General features: G+C 47.9%; 1 protein-coding gene across 1 annotated transcript in view; it reads left to right on the forward strand.

The window, feature by feature from the left end:
• The first annotated feature begins 1,500 nt into the window (after positions 1–1,500).
• LTF (lactotransferrin) overlaps positions 1,501–19,063 on the forward strand; it is a 29,088-nt gene continuing 11,525 nt past the window's right edge. Inside the window, exons 1-10 of the mRNA XM_054483146.1 lie at positions 1,501–1,580; positions 6,455–6,624; positions 9,888–9,996; positions 10,308–10,490; positions 10,842–10,989; positions 11,913–11,968; positions 15,604–15,782; positions 16,249–16,423; positions 17,260–17,414; positions 18,880–18,970. Of these exons, the coding sequence (XP_054339121.1) occupies positions 1,538–1,580; positions 6,455–6,624; positions 9,888–9,996; positions 10,308–10,490; positions 10,842–10,989; positions 11,913–11,968; positions 15,604–15,782; positions 16,249–16,423; positions 17,260–17,414; positions 18,880–18,970 (1,309 nt within the window). The 5' untranslated portion in view covers positions 1,501–1,537. The remainder of the gene's footprint in view (positions 1,581–6,454; positions 6,625–9,887; positions 9,997–10,307; positions 10,491–10,841; positions 10,990–11,912; positions 11,969–15,603; positions 15,783–16,248; positions 16,424–17,259; positions 17,415–18,879; positions 18,971–19,063) is intronic.

Consider the following 19,063-nt stretch of genomic DNA (forward strand, 5'->3'; position numbering starts at 1 on the left):
AGTACCAAGTAGTCTAAGCAGAGTCAAGACCAGCTTTTCAGAATAAGCAGATTTCAGAGTCACATATTGGCCAGACTCACCTGCCAAGAAAGGTGTTCAGGTGACCTATTATTTCCTTCACTGTTAGTACCTTTTTTCTTCACTTAGTTACCCTTTTTTTTTGGTGGGGGTTACAGAGTCTTACTCTGTTGCCCAGGCTGGAGTGCAGTGACATGATCATGGCTCACTGCCACCTTCATCTCCCAGGCTCAAATGGTCCTCCCACTTTAGCCTCCCAAGTAGCTGGGACCACAGGCACACACCACCATGCCGGGCTAATTTTTGTATTTTTTGTAGAGATGGGGGTTTCCCTATGTTGCCCAGGCTAGTCTTGAACTCCTGGGCTCAAGCGATCCTCCCATCTTGGCCTCCCAAACTGCTGGGATTACAGGCATGAACCACTGTGCCCTGCCTAGTTACTCTTGGGCTAAGTTCATATCCATACACACAGGATATTCTTTCTGAGGCCCCCAATGTGTCCCACAGGCACCATGCTGTATGTGACACTCCCCCAGAGATGGATGTTTAGTTTGCTTCCAACCGATTAATGGCGTGCAGTGGTGCCCTGGAAACATTTGTACCTGGGCTGCTGTGTGTCATGGGAATGTATTTACGAGATGTATTCTTAGAAGCAGTATTCTAGCTTTTGAATTTTAAAATCTGACATTTATGGCAATTGTTAAAATGAGGTTACCATTTCCTACTGAATACTATCAACACCAAAAAAGAAGAAGGAGGAGGTGGAGAAAAAAAAAGACAAAAAAAAAAAAAAAAAGTGGTAGGGCATCTTAGCCATAGGGCATCTTTCTCGTTGGCAAATGGGACCAGCCTTGGGTGGTGGCCATTCCCCACTGAGGCCCCTGTCTGTTTTCTGGGAGCTGTATTGTGGGTCTCAGCAGGTCAGGGAGATACCCCATGGGCAGCTTGCCTGATACTCTGGGCAGCCTCTCTTTTCTCTGTCAGCTGTCCCTAGGCTGCTGCTGGGGGCGGTTGGGTCATCTTTTCAACTCTCAGCTCACTGCTGAGCCAAGGTGAAAGCAATCCCACATGCCCTAACTGGCTCCTAGGCACCTTCAAGGTCATCTGCTAAAGAAGATAGTAGTCTCACAGGTCAAGGCGATCTTCAAGTAAAGACCCTCTGCTCTGTGTCCTGCCCTCTAGAAGGCACTGAGAACAGAGCTGGGACAGGGCTCAGGGGGCTGCGACTCCTAGGGGCTTGCAGACTAGTGGGAGAGAAAGAACATCGCAGCAGCCAGGCAGAACCAGGACAGGTGAGGTGCAGGCTGGCTTTCCTCTCGCGGTGCGGTGTGGAGTCCTGCCCCGCCTCAGGGCTTTTCGGAGCCTGGATCCTCAAGGAACAAGTAGACCTGGCCGCGGGGAGTGGGGAGGGAAGGGGTGTCTGTTGGGCAACAGGGCGGGGCAAAGCCCTGAATAAAGGGGCGCAGGGCAGGCGCAAGTGGCAGAGCTTCGTTTGCCAAGTCGCCTCCAGATCGCAGACATGAAGCTTGTCTTCTCCGCCCTGCTGTTCCTCGGGGCCCTCGGTGAGTGCAGTTGCCTGGGGGCGCGCGCCGCCTGATGGGCGTCTCCTGCGCCCTGTCTGCTAGGCGCTTTGGTCCCTGTGTCCGGTTGGCTGGGCGCGGAGTCTCTGCGCCCCGCGGTCCCAGCGCCTGCAGCCAGGAAGCGGCCCCGACGCGGGGCCAGTCTCTTTCCCACTTGGGGAGGAACAGGAGCTGGGCTCCTCAGGCCGGATCGGGGCACGTCTAGCTCTGCGCAGAGCTTCTCAAAAGGCCTCCCAGGCCCCTGTCCCTTTGTGTCCCGCCTATGGATTTGGTCCCCATTGTATTGTGACACGCGTTTTACCTGGGAGGAAAGTGAGGCTCAGAGAGGGTGAGCGACTAGCTCAAGGACCCTAGTCCAGATCCTAGCTCCTGCGAGGACTGTGAGACCCCAGCAAGACGGAGCCTTTACGAGACTTAGTTTCTTCACTTAAAGAAACGGCCTAACCATGGGTCCACAGGGTTGTGAGGAGGAGATGGGGCATTCACACACCTTCCGTGGCAGAGGGGTGTGGAGGGGTGCAGTGCTCCTGATGGAACCATGTGTCAGAGGGTTTGAGAGGGAAATGTGAGCCAACAGAAGGAAGGAGTAGAAGGAAGGAAACAATTGTTAGTTCCATAACCAAAGTAATTTCTCGGGTGCTCAGAGGGCACTCCCCAGCACTGTACATTAGTGACCTAAATGTGTGAGTGCGGAGCTCCCTGCAGCGCTGGGAGGGGAAGGTCCCAGGCCACAGCAGAACGGGGTGTGATGGGCATCAGGACCTAGGCAGTGGGAGGGGGCACAGTGAAAGCCCAGGTGTCACACCTCCCCAGCCCAGTGCAGCCTCCACCTGTCTCATGGCATCTACCTAAGGCTGGGAGCTTCCTGGATGGAAGTGGTGGCGGTGGATAGAGAGCAGCAGTGGGAGCCCAAACCCATCCTTGTCCCTGCCCTTCTGGTCTCCTGCTCCAAATTCCTTCCCATGGGAGTTGGTCATCCTTCTCTTCTCTAAGACAGATTGGGACTGGCCAGGACCCGACTGTTCTCTTCCCCTCAAGCTCCCTGGCAAGTGGCCTGTTGCACAGGGTTAGGGCCACCTGGGAGGGGCAGGAGAGGAAGGAAGCCTTGCCTTCCTGGAAGTGGTCACGGGCTGTGGTACAGGATTCTGGCTCAGAATTGCACCACTGGGTTTTATATTCACTTGGATCTTTGGTTGTTTTGGTGCCTACTGAGGTCTGAAGTTTGAATCCTGCAGTCAATTGGGATGGTGGCCTGTACCCCAAAGTGCCATTGACACCCTTGTCCTTCCTGAGGAAAGGGTGGCAGTTGCCCTATGGAATTCCTGCCTTGCTCCCCGTGGGTGTCCAGGCTGACAGAAGCTGGGTGGGTGGGGCCAGCTGGATCTAAGCTGTGTGAGCAGTGGGTGGAGGAGTCTGTCTGCTTAGCCCCTGGAGCCATGGGCTGGGAGGCACTCATGAGGTTTCCCATCAGTCTGAGCAGTCTGCCTGGGCCCTATCATGAGCTGTGTGGGTAGGTGGGTAGAGTAACTCCTGTCCTGGCCCCTGCCTTCGAGGCCAGGGCACTGCATGTCTGCCCGGAATGTATGCTTTAGCCAGTGTCCAGCCAGGTCCAGTGGGCAGTATCTGAGTGCCTGACACTGAATACAAGTGCTGGGTTGAGGATTTTGGAGGGGCCAGACCTAGACCTGCTTCAGGGGGTCACATAGCTCCAGAGCTGGGAGGTAAGAGCTTGTGGGTCACACAGCTCCAGAGCTGGGAGGTAAGAGCGTGGAGACTTCACCTGGTGTTTGGGGGGCTGGGGACTGGGAATCCTGGAAGGGAGCTCAGTGGTCCTTTAGTCACTCTGGCTCAGCTCCTCTTAGGGGAAGAAATGAACTCTGCCCACAGGTTCCCGTCATTGCTCAGCCCCCACCTCCAGCTTGAGGCATGGTCTTCCATTTTACTCTCTCCCTTCACCCCCAGAACCCACCCATTACTAAGTTGATTTCTGATACCAGCTCCCTGCCCCCTTCTCTGTTCTCAGTGCTGTCCCCCACTCCACTCAGACGAGCGCTTCCCTGGTGCCTTCCTTGGCCACAGCTTCTCTGCCTGTTCCCAGGTCTCAGTTCACTCTGCCCCTGCCCTGGGGAGAGCTCCAGTCTCCAGTCTTTCCCGTGAGTCACAGCTTCACTGCATCCTGAATAAGACCTCCCTGGATCAGCATTGGAGATTTTCCATGATCTGACCCAGACCCTTTTCTAGCCTCATCTCCAACCTATCTCTAACTTTGCCAACCTAAATAGGCAGGCTAGCCCAGTGGTAAGAGTAGGGGAGTTTAGTGCCTGACTGCTTAAGTTTGAGTCCACGTATGTCTCCATTAGTTGGTATTTGTTTGGTATTTGTTCTCTTTGAACACATCCACCATTCTTATCTTCCTCCTTTTGGATTTTTGCCTCTCCAGTGAGAAGTGAAATCTGGTCCTGTCCACTTACACATTCCTTGTGTGACACACAGTGCTGTGTATACTGCAGGCATCCAGTTAATGCTCACTGGGTCACAAATGGCTGCATCTGATTGGGTTAATTCTCAGTGTGGGATAGTTCCATAAGGGCTTCCAAGGAAGATTATATCCCCTGGGATTTCCCCGGGATGAGGGTGGGTGAAGGGGGAGTATGGCAGCTAGGTGACCCCAAACCCCTACAGACTCAGCCAGGGAGCTACAGGCCTCTTGCCCACCCAAGGGCCATGGGTGGCTCTCACCATAAGGGGATGGCTCAGAAATGGGAGACAGCAGAGGCTGAACATTCTACCCCATAGCACATCCAAATGGCAGAGGGCTTTTACAACTGTGTGTTTGTTTTGTTTTTTTGTTTGTTTTTTGTTTTAGTTTTTGGTAACAGCTTTACTGAGGTACATTTTGTATATCATAAAAAAATCACCTATTTGCGTACAATTCAATGAGTTTTAGTAACCTTACTGAGTGGTGCAACCATCACCATAAATCTGTTTTAGAACACTTATCCCCCCCAATAAAGGTCCCTCATGCCTGTTTATAGTTAATCCTCATTTCTACCCCAGCATCAGACAACCACTAATCTATTTTCTTGTCTCTATAAATTTGCCTTTTCTGGACATTTCATACAAATGGAATGATACAGCATGTGGTCTCTTGTGTCTGGCTTCTTTCACTGAGCATAAGTGAGGCTCGTTCATGTTGTGGGGCATGCCAGTAGTTCTTTTCACTGCTGAATAATATTCCATTGAATGAATGTACCTTCACCAGTTATTGGACATTTAGGTTGTTTCCAGTTTTCTACTATTCTGAATAAGACTGATATGACTATTCATGCACAAGCCTTTATGTATGATAGGTTTTTATAGTATTTCTTTTGGCTATATGCCTAGAAGTGCAATTGCTGGGTCCTACTGGAACTCTGTGCTTCACATTTTGAGAAGCTGCCAACCTGTTTTACAAAGTGGCTGTTCATTTTACATTCTCAGCAATGTATGAGGGTTTCCACTTCTCCACATCCTCATCGATATGAGTCATTGTCTGTTTTAGCTATTATAACCTGTTCAGTGGCTGTGAAATGATATTTCGCTGCATATTCTATTTGCATTTTTTGACTAATGATATTGAGCACTTTTCATGTGCTTATTGCCCATTCATATATCTTCTTTGGTAAAATGTCTGTTCTTATCATTTACCCATCACGTATTAAATCCTTTTTGATTTTATACTATCTAGCATTATGTTCTTAATTTCATTTTTAGATTGTTCTATGCTGTATGCAAAAATATGATCAATTTTTGTATATTGATCTTGTATCCTGTGGCCTGGCTGTACTTATTTATTAATTCTAATAGTACTTTGTAGATTCTTCAGTATTTTCTACATAGAAGATCATATTATCTGAAAATAAAGTCAGTTTTACTTCTTTCTTTCCAATATGGGTGTCTCATTTCTTTTCTTGCCTTATTGCTGTGACTAGAATCTCTGGTACTGTTGAATAGAAGAGGTGAGAGTGGACACTCTCTCATCATTCCCAATCTTAGGTGGAAAGCAGTCAGTCTTTCACCATTTTAGTATAATGTTCATTGCAGGTTTTTTGTGGATGCCTTTTATCAGGCAACCAGGTGAGTAAATTCAATGCGTCTTCCTCCCTAATTACATGGATTTGAGCAACAAAAGCAGGCTCAACAGAAGAACCAGTATTTCAGCAACAAAAGCAGGCTCAACAGGAGAGCAAGTCTTTCTGTACAGAGTGAATGGTGGTAGCTCAGGCACACCAACCAACTGATTTGTCCCCATTGACACTGACTTACCATTTACCTCAGCTACCAACTGAGTCAGGTATATTTTCCCTTGTTCGCTTGGCATTCCCTGGGAAGACATTTATGGACAAAACAATCTAGAGAGACCTGGATTCTCAGCTGGGCTCTGCACTGCTGAGTGGCGAGTCACTCAGGCTCCTTAGGAGCCAATTTCCACATCAGTAAAACAGGAGCAATGGCTCCTTTCCTGCCTACCTTCTAAGTTCAAAGTGGCCAAAGCTGGTAGAAGAATTCCATAACTGATCTGAGGGATCACCATCCTTTTTTAAGCAGTAGGAAACATGTCAAAGTCATAGGAATGAAAATTAAAGGACTTTCTCCTTTAATTTATTGAGAACCACAGATCTCTAGCCAATGCAGAGATCCTATTAGTTTAGCAAGATGCCTCCACTTGTGGAGAATGGCTGGACGTAGCCATGAAATGGAGAGGGAAGGAGGGCAGCCAAGAGAGAGGGAGGAGTCTGGAAAACTCCATCAGAGGGTGCGTTGGTCACCCCCTCAGTCAGTGGTTGAATCCTTACTCCTTGGCCCCTGTCTCCCAGGACTGTGTCTGGCTGCCCCTAGGAGAAGGAGGAGTGTTCGATGGTGCACCGTATCCCAACCCGAGGCCACAAAATGCTTCCGATGGCAAAGGAATATGAGAAGAGTGCGTGGCCCTCCTGTCAGCTGCATAAAGAGAGACTCCCCCACCCAGTGTATCCAGGCCATTGCGGTGAGTCAATGCCAGGTGTTGGTTGGGACCAAGCTGAATGGAAGGGAGAGAGAAATGGAAAAAGATAGAACATGAGCTCTCCTCACTTCCTCTGCTTCACCTGTTGGGCAATGAAGTGGGGAGCCATCCTCTCTCACAGGGAACTATGCTATTTTCAGAGCAGAAAGGAAGGAGCTCAAGAGACCATGTGTGAGGAACCTGGAGCCTCCACATAAACTGTTAATAACAACTGTTCCAAAATGAAATGTAAGCAGTTGTATTTGATGAATACACAGGATCGGCAAAAAGCAAGGTTACTCAGAGAGGGAAATCCTCCAAAAGAGTCATGACCTCTAAACCCTGTGAGAAAGAAGCTTGTCCTGGTCACCGTTGCCACATCACATGGCTGGGGCAGGGCCTGCCAGGGTGCTGGGCGTTAGAAAGACTTTTGTCCAAGACACTTGCAGAGAGAGAGAGAAAAGGATATCATGACTTGTATATGATTTCTGATTCTTTTTATTTTTTGAGATGTAAGATGTACTGAAATGATTTTTACTCATTCATTCAACAAATATATTCTGTGTATCTGCCATGTGCCATAATCACGTGTACTCAACTCCAGCAGAGTGAATAATTTGAGTAAAAGTTCCCGAGGCAACTTCATAGGATTATCTTATAAATACAATGGAGTTATTAGAATAGCACTTAGGGAAACATCTAGTTTAATCAATGTTTTAGGCTATTATTTTACAATTATTACCTGCATACAAACAGTACCAGTGGCTGGGCGCGGTGGCTCAAGCCTGTAATTTCAGCACTTTGGAGGCCAAGGTGGGAGGATCACCTGAGGTCAGTAGTTCAAAACCAGGATGGCCAACATGGCGAAACCTTGCCTATACTAAAAATACAAAAATTAGCTGGGTGTGGTGGCACACTCCTGTAATCCCAGCTACTTACAAGACTGAGGCAGGAGAATCACTTGAACCTGGGAGGGGGAGGTTGCATTGAGCCAAGATCATGCCATTGCACTCCAGCCTGGGCGACAAGAGTGAGACTCCATCTCAAAAAACAAAAAACAAAAACAAAAAACCAGCAGCAGCATCTCTTGCTTGTTTAAAATGCAGATTCCTAGGCTCTATTCTAACCTACTCAATCTGAATATATGTGAAAGAAGCCACAAAATCTGCCTTTTAAAATAAGATCCTGTCTAAGGCCATACCACCCTGAAGGCGTCTGATCTCGTCTGATCTCGTCTGATCTCGTCTGATCTTGGAAAATGAGATCCCTGTTTGAAATCAGTACTACATACCATTCATTCAAATAAAGTTGAGATAGATTAAATGGTTAAAAATAAAACTTGTATTATTGAAAAACTAGGGGGCAGGTTAACTAGCAGAACTGTAGAGGAAATAGAAATCTCTTAAACGATGAACTAAATCATGAAACAAACAGATATTCTAAAATACAGAAAATGTAATTCATAGCCCATAGAAAATATTTAAATAAAAAATTTAGAAAGCACTGGAATGAATGAATGTGCACCAGCTCTGACACATGATTACTATTTACACTCTATAAAAGAATAACTCAAGGCCGGGTGCAGTGGCTCACGCCTGTAATCCCAGCACTTTGGGAGGCCAAGGCAGGCGGATCACGAGGTCAGGAGATCAAGACCATCCTGGCTAAGATGGTGAAACCCCGTCTCTACCAAACATACAAAAAAAAAAAAAAAAAAAAAATTAGCCAGGCATGGTGGCACATGCCTGTAGTCCCAGCTACTCAGGAGGCTGAGGCAAGAGAATCTCTTTAACCCGGGAGGTGGAGGTTGCAGTGAGCTGAGATGGTGTCACCGCACTCCAGCCTGGGTGACTCTGTCTCGAAAAAATAAATAAATAAAAGAATAACTCAAATTAGAAAAAATGTAGAATCATAGAAGAAAAATGATATGAACAGAGTTACCAGTAAGAGGGAATTCATAATTAATAAAAAATACTTGTGAGATGTTCCCCTTACTAATCAGACCTGAGCAATTTGTTAGTACTCACATTTTCTATAGTAATAACAGCTAATAGAATGATAGCCTGCCCTGCTGGTGATTCAAGAGTGAAGCTGGTCCTCATGGTCCGTGCCGTTCTGAATTGGTTTTATAAGTCTTCTGGAAGCAGAATGGCAACGGCAGCCAGGGTCACAGGGGGAAACATGCTCCTCATCTGGGGGATTCCACCCTCAGGTGCCTGCCCAAGGACACAAGTGGTCATAAGGAAAAACACTGAGGGCAAAGATATTCATGAAAATACAGTCTTCACAGGCAACAGTTAGAAATAAACTCAACTGCTAAACATTGGGGGAAATTATTTAATACATGATAGAACACCCACATTATGAGAAAACATTATGCTGTCTACAAAATCAATACAGGCTCTGCAGAAGTTAGAAAATGTATCCAGTTTTAGATGAATAAGCAGTCCACAAAATATGATGTATCCCAGGGGTCCCCACCACCTGGCCGCGGACTGGTACCGGTTGATGTCCTGTTAGGAACTAGACCTCAGAGCAGGAGGTGAGCAGAGGGCCAGTGAGCGTGACTGCCTGAGCTCCACCTCCTGTCAGATCAGCGGCGGCATTAGATTCTCATAGGAGTGTGAACCCTAGTGTGAACTGTGCGTGCGAGGATCTAGGTTGCACTCCCTATGAGAATCCATTGCCTGATGATCAGAGGTGGAACAGTTTCATCCCAAAACCATTCCCCATCTGTCTGTGGAAAAATTACGTTCCCTGAAACTGGTCCTTGGTGGCAAAAAAGTTGGGGACCCCTAAACTATCCCATATTGCAAACCAAAGAAATATGTAGTCATGTGGGAAGCAATGTGCTGAAGTGGAGGAACATGGTTTCTTATGATAATTTTAGGATATCTTAATAACTATATTTTCTATCCAATAAAACAGAACTTAAAAGAAATGAATATAGAGCAAAAATAGAAAGTATCTAGAACAAACGACTTCAAATATAGATGACTGTGAGGGGTGTGATCGGGAGAGTGACACAGGCAGGCAGAGGAGAAAGAGGGCAGGCGCCAGTCTCAGGACTTAGAGGGCGGTGCTCACTGTCCCAAAACAGGGGTCCTTGGCTCTCACCATCTCTCATAGGAAGTGAGGGGACAGGATGGAAAGCGGACCCCTTTGACGACCTTTCCAGCCACAGAGACTTTTTGAGGTCCTGAAGTCCCACTTGCTGGGTCTGGGTGAGTTTTCTGCTGAAGCCAGTCTGGCCTCTTTACTTTCAGGCAAACAGGGCCGATGCTGTGACCCTTGATGGCGGTTTGATATACGAGGCAGGCCTGGACCCCTACAAACTGCGACCTGTAGCGGCGGAAGTCTACGGGACCGAAAGACGTGAGTTCTGCCTGGGGACCCAGATGCCACGGTGGCCTCAGCCTGTGCCCTGAGCTCTGTGGATTGGGAGTGGGGGAACATGTGGAGGTGGAGTCTCGGTCACATCACACATGTAGAGAATGGAGTCACTGGGCTCTGGGCCAGATGAAGGCCGTTCCTCCTGACGCTGACCCATGAGAGGAGGACACACGTGAGCTGCGAGGAAACTGCAGCACAGCATTCCCCCTTCCCACCGGAGACTTTTCAGGATGGGTTGTTTTTGTCCCTCTTGTCCAGGCTAAGAGCTTTCAATTCTGTCTGCCCCTTTGCAGAGCCACGAACCCACTATTATGCCGTGGCTGTGGTGAAGAAGGGCGGCCGCTTTCAGCTGAACGAACTGCAAGGTCTGAAGTCCTGCCACACAGGCCTTCGCAGGACCGCTGGATGGAATGTCCCTATAGGGACGCTTCGTCCATTCTTGAACTGGACGGGTCCACCTGAGCCCATTGAGGCAGGTAAGATGGCTGGGGGACAGTGAGTGGCCTCAGGCAGGGGGCTCTATTCCAGTTGTAAGCACAGGCCACACAGATCATGCAGGTGAAAGTGTGGGATGAATCAAGGAGTGGGTGAGGCTGGCCAGCTTGTAACATCCTGCCGGCAGGATCTGTTATCCCAGCAGCCCTTGGGAGGCACAGCTGAGGCTGCTCTCGGCAGAGATGCATGTCTCGAGCTCCCAGCCCCATGACAGAGTCTCTCCTGCAGGGGTGGAGGAAGGGGCCCTGCCCACGGGGACCTCAGGATGGGAGGTGTAACCCGCTGTGACCAGGGCTGGCTCACACTCTGTGGTCCACTTCTGTGTTTAACAGCTGTGGCCAGGTTCTTCTCAGCCAGCTGTGTTCCCGGTGCAGATAAAGGACAGTTCCCCAACCTGTGTCGCCTGTGTGCGGGGACAGGGGAAAACAAATGTGCCTTCTCCTCCCAGGAACCGTACTTCAGCTACTCTGGTGCCTTCAAGTGAGTGACCCTGTCCCCTTCTCTTCAGTGTCCAAGTGTTCCGTGGCCTCAGGCCGGGAGGCCTTTTCTCTGGCCCCACATAGAGCCCAGCCTGCTCTTGGGGACCAGAGAGGAGGTCTGGTTCTCCCACTGCTGTGTGTCCAAAGAGAGTGCAGGCCTTCCCCTCCAGCCTTCCGGGCCCACCTGTGCCCCCCACTTCTCACCAGCCCCACGGGCAGTCACTGTGGCTGTAGGCCCTCCTGTTACCTCAGAGACCCCTGAATCCAACTTGGCTCCCCTGTTGTCCTGGGTTCCTCATACTAATTTCTGCCGCCTCCCTAACCACAGCAGGACTGAAGGCATCTTGTCATGAGATGTCCAGTCCTGGCTCCTGGTTGGGCAGGACCGCTGCAGTGTCCAGGCTGATGTCCTTCTGCCCACCTGGGCCTCTCCCCATGGCTGAAGGACAGTGAGCAATGCCTGATTCGCCCCCATCCTCTGCCCCCACATGGAGGCTGAGCTCCCCCTTTTCCCATTCTGTCTGCTGGCACTAGCGTATTTTTGCAGAGGGAGGCCTCCACACTTCCCCACTGGCCAGGGCACACCTGCACACTCAGTCCTGAGGGAAACAGCCACATGAACAGTGATGCTAAGCCTTTACCCTCTTGGGTAGAGGCTTCAAAACTCTCTTTTATATAGAAAAAAAGTTTTGTCCTCTTAGCCCTCAAAGCAGAAGATTGGGGCCTCTGGCTAGCACCTGAGTCATTCTTCAGAATCTACCTGGAGGCAGCCCCTACCTTCCCAGCTGGGATGCCCCAAAGCTTCAGAGCCCTGCCCTGCAGGGAGTAGAAACCCACAGATGCTGAGTGCCAGGGCTGCTGTTCCACAGGGAGGGGCCGGGGAGGGCTGCCTGTGCTTACCCCTGATGGTTTCTCTTTTCACAGGTGTCTGAGAGAGGGGGCTGGAGATGTGGCTTTTATCAGAGAGAGCACAGTGTTTGGTAAGAGCAGGGTAATGAGCCGTGGGTACTGACCCTTTATATCTTACTTGATCATGACACTGACCTTTGAGCTAATTAGATTCCTAAGTTCATGGCAGACCATTTTCAAGATTCCTACAGGGCACAGCTCTGATTTTATGATCTTTCATATTTTAAATGATCAGTTTTCTTCAAACCTCCTGTGCCTGCTGCCTTTCTCTTCCCCTCATAGACACCCATGCCTAGGTGCTTGGCAATGCGTCCTCCAAGGCTTATGTACTCATGCAGAACAGATCGTGCTGGTTTGTGTTTCTGGTTTCTGAGTTCATAGAGGTTTTACTGAGCATTAGAAACCCTGCTGCTCGGGTTTTCTGCTCAGCATTTTGTTTTAGAGGTTTATCAGTATTGTTGTATACATGTCTAGCTCAGGGGTCCTAACAGTTGAGGAATGTTCCATGGAATACGTCCACATTTTACTTCTCTGTCGCCATAGTGATGGACAGGGGTTGTGCTCTCTTTTCCTCTACCACATGCAGCCACATGACTGATACCTTCACCTGTGTTCCCTACTTACCTGCTGGACAGTGTCCCTCCTGGACTTATACTAAAGCACATTTGATGAGTATGTAGAGGCTAAACACACTGCACCCAGGACCAGTGGACATAAGCTCACTACATTCCATGCAAGACCAATAGAGACAGGGCTACCATATTCCACCCAGGGCCACTAGAGAAAGCGACAGACACCTACATTCACTCAGGACCATCAGAGACACACCCCACATCCACCCAGGACCACCAGAGAAAGAGACAACACCCACATTCACCCAGGACCATCAGAGACAGACCCCACATTCATCAGAAGCCACCAGAAACAGGCTTCCACATGCACCCAGGGCCACCAGAGACAGACCCTACATGCACCCAGGATCACCAAGCTGCTGTCTGGAATGACACTCTGCAAGTGTTCTAATTTCCCCACAACTTCAGTTAGAAGTATTTTTGACTTTCATACTTTTTGTCCGAATGATGGTTGTAATGCAATAGATAGTTCGTTGTTGATTTTAATTTTCATTTCTCTGACAGCTGGTGAGTTTGATCATCTCAACATGTTTGCTAGCAGTTTGGGCTTCCCTTTCTTATTTTGTGACATTTGACTACTTTTTAAATTGAGTTTCATACCTTGTTTCTGCATGATTTTGATTCAAGGACAGGAGTTCCTTCTATCTAGGTATCAAACTATTGTTGATTTTAAACTTTAGTAAAGCCTTTTCTCAGTCAAAAATCTGACAACGGTAGTCTTTGTTGATCAAAAATCCTTGATATTGATAAGGTCAAATCCACAAGCCTCACCTTGTTGGTTTGTAGTTTTGAGGTCTTTCAAAGATGCCCTTCTTCACACCCAAATCATAATTATTTCCTACAGTAAGATTTGAAGATCCCCTTCCTCATCTGTTTATATGTGCTCTACCTAGAAAATCAGATATAGATTTGGCTTTAGCATTTTATCCCCTTTACAGTGAGGCAATCTTCCTTACAATAAAAAAAGTATCTTTTTCTGCCATGTGTGAAGCCAATTCTACACCAAGTTTGTATATATCCAAGTGGACCAGTTTCTGAGCTATTTTGTTTCATTGGTGTATTTGCATTTTTTCTGCTTTTGTTACTGTGGCTTACCAGTGGGTCTTACTATCTGGTGGAGAGAAAGAGAGAGAGAGAGCTAGCCAGTGAGAGGAAGAGAGAGAGAGAATGAGAGAGAGCTCCCTCTCCCCTCTCACCTTATTATTCCTTTTCAAATATACTCAGCTAAAACTTCAGAATTATTTTGTTGAATTTCTGGAAAAAATCATACTTTAATTTTGATTCGAATAGTATTGAATTTAAATTGTTCCATGAAAAATCAGCATATTTATAACATTAAGTTGTCCAGTCCGTGGTGATGCTAAATCTCCCCCATTTGATCACACCTCTTTTTAGTTTCTTTGATAGAACTAAAATTTTTCCTTTATGGGTCTGTTGTGTCTTTGTGGGAGGCTAATTATTAGCTACTTAATGGTTTTAGTTGCTATTGTAACATCTTATAGTCCATATTGGTTTCTATTTGGTTATTGTTAATGAGGATAACATCTGATTTTTGTAGGTTGCTCTTATAACTTGTTACTCCTCTGAGTAGTTTCATTAGTTTCTGTTGGTTTCATTGGTTTTTTTGTAGATGACTGTATCATCTTTTTAAATAAGAGTGTGTCTTTTTCCTTCCAGTGTTTATATCTCCCATTTCTTTTGTAAATTGTGTGATCTGGATATCTAGAATTGTGCTGGCATTGTAACAGTGGGCATCCTTGCCTTGTTCCTGATTTTGCAGTGAATGTCTAAATTTTCTTCTTTTAGTAAGATTTTTGCTGTAGATTAATGGCATTTATCAAGCCAATAACTTATGGCCAGGTGTGGTGTCTCGCCCCTGTAATCCCAGCACTTTGGGAGACTGAGGCTGGTGGATCACATGAGGTCAGGAGTTCAAGACCAGCCTGGCCAACATGGTGAAACCCCATCTCTATTAAAAATACAAAAACTAGCTGGGCGTGGTGGCATGTGCTTGTGGTCCAGCTACTTGGGAGGCCGAGGCAAGAGAATCTCTTGACTCCAGGAGATGGAGGCTGCAGTGAGCTGAGATTGCACCACTGCATTCCAGGCTGGGCAACAGAGCGAGACTCCATCTCAAAACAAACAAACAAAAAAACTTTACCAGTTCTATCTATTACTATTTTTCTGAGGCTGAAAAAAAACCACACACAAATAGATGTTGAACACATAAACAATCGTTCTGCATCTATTAAGATGAAGACGATCTCATGGTTTTCTTCCATTAAATGCAGATTACTTTAGTTTTTTTGATGTTCAGCCATTCTTTTGTTAATGGAATAAACTGGTAAGCCTTCATTCCAATCTATTAGTTTTTTAAATACTCTGAGATTGAGTTAGCTAATATGTTATTTACAATTTTTGCATTTATGTTTGTAAGTAAAACAAACCTTTAATTCTTCCCTCCTATACTTTCTCTGATTTTGACATCAAGGTTGTACTAATCTCATAAAATGACTCGGGCAAGTCTTTTTTCACTTTACACATTCTGAAGCAACTTATATATGATATTCCACAAATGCCTGAACTTATTCATAAAACCATTCTTCCCCTTCTTTTGATATACTCAGTGTTGGAAAGTGACTCACCTTCTTGCCTTATTTCCTGCCTTATTAACATTTTTGTTATTTTTATTCTTCCCAGAGATGTGAGTAAGGGAGCAACCCTTGGTGGCCCCCGGGCTTGTCTCTACAAAGTGACTTTTCCAGGCAGAGATGCCGCAGAAACAGATGGGTCTGGTTTGGCCTCTCTGGCCTGCCAGGCAGCAGCTGCATGGGAATCCCAGGGTGGCCTAAGTGATTTAGGATGAGGATCACACCTCGGCTGCCCCCTGAGGCTTTTGGGGCACTACCTTTACCTTTCTGAGTGTTCTAAAGCAAACCCCTGCCTTTCTGACCCTCAGTTTTGTCAGCTATCTCCCCAAGTTCAAAATTCTGTGGGGAGAAGGGGAACTATACCTCGTGGTTACTGCTGGAGTCGGCTCATCTAGGCTCCCTCCCACCTCCCCTTCCCTGCAGAGGACCTGTCAGACGAAGCTGAAAGGGACGAGTATGAGCTACTCTGCCCAGACAACACTCGGAAGCCTGTGGACAAGTTCAAAGATTGCCATCTGGCCCGGGTCCCTTCTCATGCCGTTGTGGCACGAAGTGTGAATGGCAAGGAGGACGCCATCTGGGCGCTTCTCCGCAAGGCACAGGTATCTTCACCCACAGTCCTCCCCACTTGCTTGGATTTGGGGCGCAGGGAGCAAGGTTTCTTACTTCCTTGACTTCTGCCACTCTAGAAGTCCTGTAGCCTTGCTGCAGGATAGCACACTAATGCATTGGGCTGCTTGCCCAGGCTGTACTCTGGACAGCAGAAGCACTGAAACTCTTCTGCCACATGGGCTGACAGCGTCTTATGATGGGAGCAGAAGCAGGGGGTGGCCGATGCAATCTTCTCAGGGCCCTAAGGTGCTTGGACCTCAGCAACTCTTCAAAGAATGAGCCATAGCTGAGCTTGGGTCTCCGAGATGGCACAAGTCCCTCTGCAGGAGGGTCTCAACCGAGGCTCCTGCTCTCAGTTAGAATGATCCCAAAGCTCCAGATACTCTTTTTTAACATCATTTTTTTGTTTCCTCCCTATTTACCATTGACACCATAATTCTATTTTTTCTTAATTAGGAAAAGTTTGGAAAGGACAAGTCAACGAAATTCCAGCTCTTTGGCTCCCCTAGTGGGCAGAAAGATCTGCTGTTCAAGGACTCTGCCATCGGGTTTTCGAGGGTCCCCCCGAGGATAGATTCTGGGCTGTACCTTGGCTCCGGCTACTTCACTGCCATCCAGAACTTGAGGAATAGTGAGTGAGCCCAGGAGGGTCCTGAGGTCTGCCTGGTGTGGGCTTCTACTTCGCAGCAGGTGGCTCTACTTTGTTGCGGTCACTCCTTTTCCCAGACACTGTGGGGTCATCGTGGAGGTTTGATGCAGGTGTGAGTGTCTTCTGTGGATTAGGTCAGGTGTCTCTAAAAGAATAGTCTGGCCACCTGATCAGTGCACATCAGGCTCCCCAGGCCTGGCAGAAAAATCAATTTGCCTCCTATTAAGTGAGAAACATGAACATGAACAAAGAGAGCCAGGACCCCTCCTGGATGAATCTGGAGGCCTGGATTTACCCACACTTCCCAGGCCCAGGCCTTTAACTTAGCTGGGGACACCATGGTGGGGGAACTCAGCTATGGCTCCTTCTCTACTGGGGGGCTGGGGGTGGGAGTCTGGGGGAACCCAGAGGCTGCACCGTAGTTATTGGTGGTGATTGCAGGCATTAGGGGAAGTCAGGGCTGGGCTCGAGGTCCCCTAGGCCAGCTCTTGGGACTGTCATTGGTCTCTGGGTCATGGAGCATTTATCCTCAGAGACAGAGACAATAGGCGCCTCCTGACTCTAAAGATTAATGGATAGATTAGAAGCCAGGGAACTTCTCCAAAGGATCAGAAATGGGAAACACAGGGAGCTCTGTGGGCCTGGAGAAGGGGCTTGGAGCTGAGAAGTGGAGGAGGAGAGGGCATGGGTCCACATGTCCACACATGTACTGTAGCTCCTGTTCCAGGGAGGGTCTGGGCAGGACCCTGGCTCTGGGGAGGTTGGACAACCTGGCAAGGCTCAGTTTGCCCGGCCACCTGTGGTCTTCCCTCTGGCAGGTGAGGAGGAAGTGGCTGCCCGGCGTGCGCGGGTCGTGTGGTGTGCGGTGGGCGAGCAGGAGCTGCGCAAGTGTAACCAGTGGAGCGGCTTGAGCGAAGGCAGCGTGAACTGCTCCTCGGCCTCCACCACAGAGGACTGTATCGCCCTGGTGCTGGTAGGGAGCTCCATCACAGGGGCGGGTGGCAGGCCCCGTGGAAGACCTAGGGTCTGGGCACCTGCTTAAAGTGAAGTCAGCAGTCAAAGAGGCCACGGGAGCCCAGATGAGGCAGGGATGCCTGGAGAGGTGTGCTCAGGGCCAGGAACCATTTTAGGTTCAAAAAGCAGCTTACTGTGGGTTTCCCACTCCTTTGGTTATAAGAACAACTCAGGATTATTGTAAGGAATTTGGAAAATATGGAAAGGTATTATGTTAAAACAAAACAACAACAAACCCCCGAAACTACCTGTGGTCTCACACAGAGGGACAGACATGGTTAAAGTCTGGCTAATTCTCCATTCCAGTATTTCTCTGCACGTCTACAGATATGCATGCAACAATAATGAAGTGTTTCAGTTATGTCATTTTTAAGCCCTTTTCACTAAACAGCGTATAATGGGCATTCTTCCACATGAATATTTACTCTTGGAAAACGTTAATTTTTTTTTTTTTTTAAGAGACAGATTCTTGATCTGTCACCCAGGCTGGAGTGCAGTGGTGCGACCACAGCTCACTGCAGCCTGGAACTCTTGGGCTCAAGTGATCCTCCCATCTCAGCCTCCCAAGTAGCTGGGGCTATAGGCATACGCCACCACACCTGCATAATAATTATTATTATTGTAGCGACAGAGTCTCGCTTTGTTGCCCAGGCTAGTCTCAAACTCCTGGGCTCAAGCAGTCTTCCTGCTTCGGCCTCCCAAAGTGCTGGGATTACGGGTGTGAGCCACAGCACTGGGACGAAAACATTTTTTAAACATGCTTCCAGGATATCTTTTATGTGAATATGGCTCAGTTTAGTCATGCCCCCATTCCTCTTTGTCCCTTACTTTGCTATTATCAATAATTCTGTGGTGAGCATTCTTGAGTAGAAATCTTTGTCCACATCTCTATTTTTAGTATAGTTGTAAAAAGTATTACTGGGCCAAAGAGGAAATTTCATACTACTGATGAGTCCATGATCCTGTGTTGTAGCCTGGACTTGTTCGTTCTGGTGGTGGGCCAGTATGACGACTTCAGCTTATGTGTTGGACAACTTCTGTGTAGTGCTTGGAGTGGAGTGCTAATGAGTTCAGATTAGATGAGGCCAGCTGTTCCCATCTGTGTCCTCAGTCAGTAAGACTGCTCCAGGAAGGTGTCCCCAAAGTGCCAGGGGCACAGAAAAGGTTTTGCTCAGAGGACAGAGGATTAATGCAACCTGTGCCTGGTCTTTCCAGTTGAATTGACAGCCCAGAAAGCAGGCAGGGCTGGGAGAGAATTAGTGGTGCACATGGTGTTTCCTCTGGGTGCTCAGTTTGAACAGTCCATCTCTTTCTGCTGTTTCGCTGGTCACCTGACAGAAAACCATTCTCTCAGAGAGCTATATAGACAGGCAGGACGGGATGCAGCCTCACTGTGGTGCTGGAGATCTGCTCTGTCTTTGCAGAAAGGAGAAGCTGATGCCATGAGTTTGGATGGAGGATATGTGTACACTGCAGGCAAATGTGGTTTGGTGCCTGTCCTGGCAGAGAACTACAGTAAGTGGAGTTAGCATCCTCTGGTATATTCCCTCTGGGTCATGGGAGTGGGGCAATGAGTAATCCCATTCGGTGAATGCAGGTGAAACATTA

The sequence above is a fragment of the Pongo pygmaeus genome, chromosome 2, assembly GCF_028885625.2.
Source record: "Pongo pygmaeus isolate AG05252 chromosome 2, NHGRI_mPonPyg2-v2.0_pri, whole genome shotgun sequence".
NCBI classification, from domain to species: domain Eukaryota; kingdom Metazoa; phylum Chordata; class Mammalia; order Primates; family Hominidae; genus Pongo; species Pongo pygmaeus.